The following is a 9,819-nucleotide window of genomic DNA, read 5'->3' as shown; positions in this document are numbered from 1 at the left end:
CTGTCTAAAAGGCAATAATGATCTGGTAAGAGTTTAACTTAATGGAAGTTTAAAAAAAAAAATAATAAAAAAAATAAAGAGTTGCAGAGCACAGCCCCTATTAGAACAAGACAACTTTCCAGACTTTCAAAAAAAGACAAAGAAATTGAGAGGAAAATAAACCAAACCAAACCAACCAAAACAAATAATAATAATAAAAAAACCCCAAAACCCAACAAAACCAAAACAAAAAACCCAACAAAACAAAACAAGAAAAAAAACCACTTCAACATGAAGCTACCATACAAAGTTGGGGTATTTTTCCTTTTTTTTTTTTTTTTTTTTTTAAAGAGTTCAGAGTTGCAATTCAATCCTGGCTTTTTAGTGAGAAGGACAGTTTTGGCCTAGACTTTCCTTTGCCCAGGATAATTTTTTGCTCTTCCTTTTGCTGACGTTGTCTCTCTTGCTCTAGTTTCATCCTCTCCTCATGAATCTTTCTTTGTTCTTCAACAATTTTCAACTGTTCTTCAGCCTATATATGAAAATGGCAGAATTTAGGCCAGCAGATTTTGCAGTCATAAAAGCAATTTACAAGTCCATATTAACATCCAAACAGGTCCAATCCTGCATAGGTATGTAAGCAGTTCTACCTGTGCTAGATGCCATAATTGGTTTCAGTGAAGCTATTTACAAAGTGGTTAATTGAACTGAGTTTAGAGGAAACACTGAAAACTTTCTACAGCTAACACATCAAAACCTTGGGTGCTTACATGCAGTATTTTTCAGCATTGCTTTGCAATCAACACATTACATTTTAAGGAAATTAATGTGTATAGAGATCAGTTCTTTTAACACCTGTCACATCAGACGAAGGCACAATATAACAAAACAGCAGACCTCCAAACAGAGGTCTACTTTCCTCAAAACCCACCTAAACCCCCCTCCTAATTAAGAAACATACATAGAATACACCAGGTTGGAAGAGATCTTCAAGATCATCGCATCCAGCCCATCAACCAATCCAACACCACCTAATCAATTAAACCATGGCACCAAGCACCCCATCAAGTCTTCTCCTGAAAACTTCCAATGACGGCAACTCCACCACCTCCCCCGGCAGCCCATTCCAATGGGCAATCACTCTCTCTGTATAGAACTTCTTCCTAACATCCAGCCTGAACCTCCCCTGGTGCAGCCTGAGACTGTGTCCTCTTGCTCTGGTACTGGCTGCCTGGGAGAAGAGACCAACATCCGTCTGTCTACAACCTCCCTTCAGGTAGTTGTAGAGAGTAATAAGGTCACCCCTGAGTCTCCTCTTCTCCAGGCTAAGCAGCCCCAGCTCCCTCAGCCTCTCCTCATAGGGCTTGTGTTCCAAACCCCTCACCAACTTTGTTGCTCTTCTCTGGACTCGTTCCAGCAAGTCAACATCCTTCCTAAACTGAGGGGCCCAGAACTGGATACAGGACTCGAGTTGCGGCCTAACCAGTGCAGTGTACAGGGGCACAATGACGTCCCTGCTCCTGCTGGCCACACATTCACCATCACTCTCTGGGCTTGGCCCTCCAGCCAGTTCCTAACCCAGTGCAGAGTGCTCCTGTCCAAGCCATGGGCTGACAGCTTGGCCAGGAGTTTGCTATGGGGAACGGTGTCAAAGGCCTTGCTGAGGTCCAGGTAGACTACATCCACAGGCCTCCCCACATCCACCAGGCAGGTCACCTGATCATAGAAGGAGATCAGTGATGTATAACAAGTTGGTCCTTGCATTATTTGTAGTTCTTACAGCTCTTCTAAAGCAGCTTATTTAGTCAATTATATCAGTTAATACATTACATTTTCTATTTGTCCCATTTCTAGTGCATGAGCTTGAGAAATGGGTAAAACAGAAAGATCTAAGGCAGACGCAGTTCAGACAGTTTAAAGCATCATCTTTACCTGAAAAAGGTATAATTGCTTGGGTATTTGAAACCAATAGAGTTCATCAGGATTTAGAAGCAGTTTAGTTTGACTTATCATTAATTGATTAGAATCAGATAAATCACATTGAATGTTCTCATGAGGCAGACACCTGCTTAAGTAGCCTTCAAGAGCAACATAAACTAGACTCTTATAACCGAAGACATCTTAAGCTTATGCTGAATGTCCCTTTCAGTACTTCTACATCAACCAATATACTAGTCTTGAATCCAGTTTGTAGTTGTCCTGCTCAACAAAACAGAATTAGTCAATTCTGTTCTGGAAGCTGAATGCGTTTAGAAACTTAGTTCAACCTTCCCTATGAGACAGTTGAAAAAGTACTTCTTGAAATTCTAAAGGCAGCTGTTGTCTGAATTAACTGTGCCTGAGCTATTTTTTCAGACTAGCGTTAGTGCCAAGGCTCTGTTAAGCTCAAGGAGAGAGCAACACTACTGCCATAACCAGCAATAAACAAGTTAAACTCTAGAAAGGGCTGATTTGTGTATTGCAATTGTGTTGCAAATCAGGCAGAGGGACCTGTATTCCCCCACAGAATAGTTAACTACATCTTCTCATACCAGTTTAGCTTGTGCTTCTGCAATTTTTCGATTATTCTCTTCTAGTATTCGCTCTAGTTCCTCACGCTTTGCACGCTCTTCTTCCTAAAGGGGAGGACAGGGCAAGATGTTAGTAAAGTAAAATACTCATTTCTGCATGTTCACTAATCTTTCTCAGACTTCTTCTGTGAACTGACTTAAAGTGGCAGCATTACAGCCACCTATTTTGTCTCACAACGGTAAATTGTGCAGCCACTAAAACTGGTTTCTAGTACTCAATTTACATCACCCCGCCCAGTCCAAACAGCAACCAACTAAACCCTCCCTAATCATAGAATCCTAACAATTTATTACTAGAATTTTAATATCACACAAATCAACAAGGACAACTACAAAAACTGGATAGTATTTACCAAATTAAAAAGTAATATAGAAAATATAAATAAAGTGAATAGTTTGTCTCACCAATTAAGTATACCTACGTATTCTTTACCTATACTCCTTTAATCAGCATTAAAAGTTGAATATTTACTGTCTTGTCCAGTGTCCTGCAGAGTGTGCTCCTCGGCTGCCATACGCGCCAGCTTCCTCTTTAAAATGATTTGTACTGTTAGCTTGGCAATACCTGCATCAGCAGCTCAACCATTTATAAAGAAACAACATACAAGGAAGGCTGAGCTGAGGAATGCAGATGTTTATGATAAGAAGGAACAAAAATATGTAAATCATTCCTAAGGCAAACAATTAATAAGAAAAATACATTTACTGTTAGTGAAAAATACAAATGGTAATCCATACTTCATGGAGCTATGGGCTTCTTTCATGGGGAGAATGGACTTAACATTCAATATTTTGACAATTTTAAGACAGTTGAAACTGTCATTTGCAGTCTGAACTTGGAATTCAGGAGTCCAGGGAAGGCAAGATCAGGAAATAAAGCCTTGCAATTGTTGTTTTCCTGGTGAATTTAATGGAACTCTGTTATGCAACTTATAGAGACTGCGTGAAAGTTTTTGAGGTGTTTCAGTTCACGTAATATATATCCGAATTATTTTATTATTTGGAAGGTTTAAAGTAAGCCAGAGGTTTGTGTCTGTACAAGAAAAAAAAGTTAATACGAACAAAGCAAGCATAAGAAGAGAAAACTTCTTACTATGACTAGTAATCAGCTACTAGCTAGCACACTTCACTCCAGGCATGGAAGTTTATTCAGCATTACCAGGAACTGATGGGACTACTCCACATCACACTGACAACAGCAAAAACACCTAAAAAACCCCAAATCCACCCATCTGATCAACAAAAAACACTACACATGAAGCATTTGCTGATTAGAGACATCTAAATTCAACTTGTATTCTTTCACAGTATGGTATGAATTTGCGAAACAAATGCAATTTGTTATTTTTAACATTAGTTGTAACTCAAGCGTTCTAGGGGTTTTTGTTTGTCTGTAATTTAAAGATACCATGTGACAGACAAGTCACATTTAATATGAAGGGTAAAGCTTCACTGCCACTGTCTTTCTTTTCATAAGCCAATCAAAATATTAATTTAAAATAAACTGTGTAGGAGGTACAGAGTGAAAAAGGTTATTTGAGACTTAAGACTATTTAGCACAAATTTCCTTTACAGTTTCAAGCTTGTCTTGAAATTTCTGGATCCTGGAATGACTGGTGCAAGCAGGCATCAAAGCCTTTAGTAGCAAATTACTGTCTCACAGAAAGACATTTTCAGCTTCTGCTCCAGCTGCTGATTAAAAAACAAAAACAAAAACAAAAACCCAAGTCACATGTTCAGCTTGACTTCAGACAAGGGCAACCTGCTCTTTTATAACTTCTATGGAAAAAAAAAAAAGGAGTAGTTAGTAGTTATTAAAAATGGATATAATGATCTGGACATAGATCCTTTGTGAAGACGTGGATGGGCTTACACTCGAAGTTCCAGAATTAGTCCAATGTATGCTCAAGGAAAACGTTCATTTTAAGTGAAGAATAAGAAACCTATTTGTTAAAGACAGGTACTGCAGCTCACTGCTGGACCCTGCTTTTTGCCTGACTGAAGGCAAAAGCCTCTTACAGTCTAGGTAAACAAAATGAAATAAACAAATAAAGGATACACAATTACAGATTTTCAATACCCTTCCCCAAAAATGAAAGGACCGCTGATAAATCCTGCAGCCATGGCAAAAGTTTCAAACAATTCTGAAATATGTAGGTCAGTTCCATTAAAAATCAAGTATCCTTGTTCAGGTTTTAGGAGAGTAACTGTTTAAGTATCAGTGAGCTCCTCTGAATAGGCTAGAAATTAAGTTTCGCAGCAATGCAAGTTTATGTAAGAAGGGAATTAGATTTGCTGTATTCCATCTCTTTCTGAACCGAACAGGAGGCACAAACCGACACTGAAAGTTTTGCCATGGACTGTCTCTACTTTCCAAACGACCGAGCGTTACCTCTCTGGCTTTTTGTGCTGCAAGTTCAGCTTGTCTCTGTCGCTCGAGTTCTTCGAGCAACTGTTTTTCCATGATGCGCTTAGCCTCCTCCACCCTGCGGAGAACCTCTCGCTCAATCTCATCTTTCCTTTTCTCCAATTCTTCTTCTACACGTTTAGCCACAAGCTCTTCCACTCTTCGAGCTGTTTCTTCCTCTATGAGTTTCTCTTCAATTTCTTGTTGACGACTGCAAAATGCAAACACAAGGATTACCTATTTAATCAATGAAGAATAGTTGCACTGAAACTAACTTTCAAACACAGCATGAGCCACATAACTGAATTGCTTTTGAAGATTTCTTTACCTTACATAGACTGATCACATACTTAAAGAATGTTTAGTCATAAGTTAAGGAAAATTAATATTCAGGCATTCAGTGGTCCTATAAGAGGGAAACCATTCAGACCATGCTGTATTTAATACCACTCCATACTTCAAGAGACAGATCTTAAGAGGACAGATTTACCATACTACTTTTTGATCATTTTTAGGCTAAGAAAAAAAGACTCTGACCATCCTTCAGGAATTTAGGTGGTCTCAATTTTAAGCTGCATGTATCAATAATATCTTCTAAAACCTCGACCTAAAGCCACTACCCTCAGAAGCATCAAATTAATCTCTAAAAACTATAATAGAAGACAGAAGCAAATTTATCATTTGAATTATTTTAACAAAAATTCCAGGTGTTGTATCTGTAATCTACTTATCCAATCATTTACCTTGTAAAATCTCAAATACTTCATCTCTTCTTAACTTCTTTATTGCAGTAGTTTTTTTCTACTCTAATTATTCAAAATAAAACATACATATACCAAGTACTAAGTAAATACTCACAAACTACAGTTTTTCACATTCTGAATTTCTGAAGTATTTTCAAATGCCTACTTGTGTTAAATTTTGTTTACCAACAGCATTATCATTTAGCCTTATCACTGTTTTAAGTTTTCATTAAGAAGGATACAAAAGTGTTAGGTCAATTCACAGGTATATTAACAAAGGAAGAACAAAAAAAATTAATCTTCTAGGTAGCAACTGCTAGTATAAAATAGTAATTAGATATCCAACAACCAACGAAAGTCTTAGCTCATATAGTACTATTTTTTAGAATGATTATGGGCTTTGGGGAGAAGGTTGCTGTTTTTAATCTTGAAACGGAACTTCCATTTTAAGTATTCTGTAAAACACAGAACAATCTTACAAGTTTATCTTCAAGGTTGTCAGCACTAGAAATACATGGCTAAGAATAAATACTGTTGTAATATCCCAGTATCGTATCATTTTCATAATGCTTGCATCTTTATATCTTATTTATATTGAGACATAAAATCAACTCATTTAAAAGAAAAAAGTTACAGGATTTACTAACTTTTAGACTTCCCAGTATACATACTGCAAACATGAGATAGGAGTTAATAAAGCATGGATTACTAATCTAGGTAAACATGTGCAGTACTCAGGTGAAAAGCTTCTTTTCAAAAGTGTGCTGAATCAAACAGATAGTCTGCCTCCTTCAGCAATAAGTTTGGGAACCCTCCCTCAACTTAAATATTCAGGCCTGGAACACGTATTTTATTCTTATGTTCCTGAAGAGATAACAATCTTATCTTGCAGTACATTCAGCCAAGCATTCACTTTTCCCAAAGCAACATAAAATCTAGGTGATTTTTTTCAGACAAGCAAACTAGACCACCACCACCCATAAAAACCCATAAATTTCATTCTGTTAGTGTGTCTCTGCCAAGTCACTATCTGCAGTCCTTCTTTGGACAATCTTTTTAACATCTTTTATATACCTTTTTATTTTTAAAGGGTTTTCTTCCTTCTTTTGAGTATTTATTCCTCAGTGAATACTCTCACTACTCTCTACTGATACAATTTAGCATACAAGATAGGCTGCTCTATGGAATTTTTTCATGAAGTTCACATTCATGTATTTTATTCAACTATTTTAGCCTTTTGTTTTATGTCAGGGAAATGTAGAATAAAAGTTAGCTAACTGGATAAAGACTGTACACAGTTACAAAAAATACCCTGACAATCATGCCTGAAGTAAGTTTTCAAATATCCTCAGCAATATATTATGGACACAAATTGAGCACTGTGCCTGCAAATGTTTCATTCTTCTCATTTCAACAAATTGCGTCCAAATTTCATTAAACCAAGAAATATATCTTTTCACACTCAGAGACGAGGTGTAAGCTTATTATCCTGACCTACCAAGCCTTGACTCCAAAGTAAGACAAGTCATGAATGTAAAATAATTTTTAGTATGCCCCATTTACTTAAAAACTATTTTATAAAATCTTCAGACAAAAGAAATGTTTTACATTTCAGCATATTTCTAAGGAAAAAATGTTATATTTGCAAGGCCTTTATAGAAAGCTAGCACTACAAGAGAAAAAACAAAAGTTATGCTATGTATTAAGACCTGGATAGGCACAAAACCAAAGTCACTTTCAGTATTAATTCAGTCAGCAAGAAAGTACTTTTCTTCAGTTAACACGAGTAGATGCTAATATATGTAACACAATTTACAGATGACTTAAATACCTGTTTTAGACTCCACTAGGTTTTATCACTTTCTCTTCTTGAAATTTAAAGGGTATCCTAGAAGCATCCAAAATCTATACCTAATCTTTTCCCAATACTGCTACTCCCTCAAAAGTTTACTATTCTGTTGCCATCATCACTCAAATGTCATATTCCTCCTACACAAAGGGGTATTTTGAAATTTCAAAGATAGCTTATATAGAAAACTTACTTACATATGAACTTAAACAGCTCCAGAACACTAAGGTAAACTATTTGTTGTATTCTAAAATTGCTAAGCACACTCCAATTGGCAGATATGTATATTAATTTAGGTACAGAATAAAACTACAAACCACAAAACTAAGATCAATGACTTAAAAGGCCTTTAACATTTTCATGTGTGTTTGTGCTTCTGGTGACACTGCTGAAGTTACCAAAGATTATCAACAAATGAAAATGAAAGTGACAACTCTGGGTGATCAAGCTTCCCTAACATGTGTTTCCTTAGAATAATATCATTGAGATAAAACTCGAAGCTCTTCCTGAGTATCAGAAGAACTGCTTGACTTCACACATTAAAACAAACTTCTAGATTCAGTACCCCAATGAGCATGGGACTCAAAGGACAAGAAATCACTTTACCACAGATGTTCAAGGCATTGTTTCTACTGGGTAAGGGTCTCACTAGTAAGTTAACAATATTGCTAAACATGTTAATGCACCTCCAACGTTCATTAAAACGGAGATCAACTACCTCTGTAAACTTTATAAATAAACCACATTTCCCACAACGAAAACTGAAAAAGGTATCGAATGAAACAAATACTGGATCTCACTGTTCCATTTGGCAATAAAATAATAATTTAAAAAAACCAAAACACAACACAAAACCCCCAAACAAAACAATCTCGATATTAACATAATCGCTGCATAGCATGTCTTAAAACCCTAAGTCGAGCAACGCCTGATGCCTCCGCTCGACGCATTAACAGGATCCATGCAAGGAAGGGGAGGGGCAGGCAGTGTAGCAGTGCAGCACAAAGCCTCCCGGGTGCGGAGGCCTCCGCAGCAGTTAAGTTTTTGTGCAGCCTATGAGAGCGGCGGCAGATCGGAAGCGAGCAAATCCGGTGGACAGCGAGTCAGAGTGCGGGAGGCTCGCATCCCGAATGGAATGTTTCTAGCACACATGAAGAAGCCAAGCTTTAGGACAGAGAAGGCGGGAAACTACACAGACATCAGGCCTCAATGAGGGCCTTAGTGCCTTTACCCCAGTCGCACACGGCCATAGTCTGGAGGAGAAAGGAAGGGAGAGAAAGGCACCAGGGCACAGAGCACCACCTTTCTACACCCTTCCCCCTCCCCTTCCCCCACCGGCGCCCCCCGAAGCTCCCAGCCCAGGGCTCACATTTTCCGCTGCCGCTCGAACTCCGCTTTTTTCTCTTCCTCCTCCCGCTTCTGCTTCTCGTCCAGGCTGCTGCGCTTGCTCACCGTGCGCCCAAAGATATCGATGCGGTCGGGCGGGGAGGAAGCGCGATCGCGGTCCCGGTCCCGGTCGCGGCGGGAGGAGGGGGCCGTGTTGGAGCGAGAGCGGGAGCGGGACTCTCGGCGCCGGTTCCGCTTGCTCTCCCGGGACTTGGAGCGTTTTCGCGCCCGCTCCTTCTCCCTGGAGCGGGACCGCGATCGGCTCCGGTTCTTCTTGTTGTGCTTAGAGCTCTTGGTGTGCTTGGAGCGGGACGAGCTCCGGCTCCGGGATCGACCCATCCCGACAGAGGAAAGGCCGCACTAGCAACCGCCTGACCACCCCCGCCCCCTCCGCTAGCGGCGCCCGATAGAGGTTCGAGGAGATTCTGCGCGCATCAGCAGTACCCGGGCGGCCTCCTTGTCTTCTCCGTTTCTTCTGCTTTGCGCTGCGAGGAGAAGGAGAAGGCCCCGAAAGCGGGAACAAGTCCGAACGCAGGCAAGATGGCGGCCCTAGCACAGCGGTGACTCTTCTCTTCCGCCCCACAATACACTGCGCCGCGCTCGAGCCGCTTGCGTCCCCTTCCCCTCCCCTTGGCGTCTCTCCGGAGGGGCACGAAAGCACTCGGTAATGTTCGACAACCAATAGCAAGCATCGTTCAGAGAGGAAATGCCGTCAGGCAGGTCTTTAGCTTTTTGCCTGTGTATAGCGTATGACAGGCTAGCAGTTGTTGCTGGTGGAGGAGGAGTTTGAGGCAGATTATTTGGGCCTACGGCGATTAAACGTGCAGGGGTGAGGCTTTTGGGCGTCAGAGAGTGATCCGGGAGCTGTCTCGCTCCTCAGCGTTC

At 40.0% G+C, this 9,819-nt stretch overlaps 1 protein-coding gene across 2 annotated transcripts; it reads right to left on the bottom strand.

Moving 5' to 3' along the window:
- Window positions 1–220: 220 nt before the first annotated feature.
- Window positions 221–9,543, bottom strand: ARGLU1 (arginine and glutamate rich 1). 2 transcript variants are annotated; one of them, XM_054162882.1, is made up of 4 exons: window positions 8,918–9,541; window positions 4,942–5,167; window positions 2,511–2,594; window positions 221–511 (listed from the first exon to the last, which is right to left on the bottom strand). In XM_054162882.1, exons 1-4 carry the CDS (start codon window positions 9,271–9,273, stop codon window positions 347–349), a joined length of 831 nt encoding a protein of 276 aa, XP_054018857.1. In that variant the 5' UTR covers window positions 9,274–9,541; the 3' UTR covers window positions 221–346. The 2 variants fall into 2 exon arrangements, 1 of the variants encoding a protein (XP_054018857.1); XR_008462336.1 differs by lacking the exon at window positions 221–511 and having other exon boundaries at window positions 3,022–5,167; window positions 8,918–9,543.
- Between the last annotated feature and the right edge of the window lie 276 nt (window positions 9,544–9,819).

The sequence above is a fragment of the Dryobates pubescens genome, chromosome 7 (assembly GCF_014839835.1).
Source record: "Dryobates pubescens isolate bDryPub1 chromosome 7, bDryPub1.pri, whole genome shotgun sequence".
In the NCBI taxonomy this organism is placed as follows: domain Eukaryota; kingdom Metazoa; phylum Chordata; class Aves; order Piciformes; family Picidae; genus Dryobates; species Dryobates pubescens.
The sequence above is the reverse complement of the archived record's forward strand: the minus strand, read 5'-3'. Positions and strand labels throughout refer to the sequence as shown.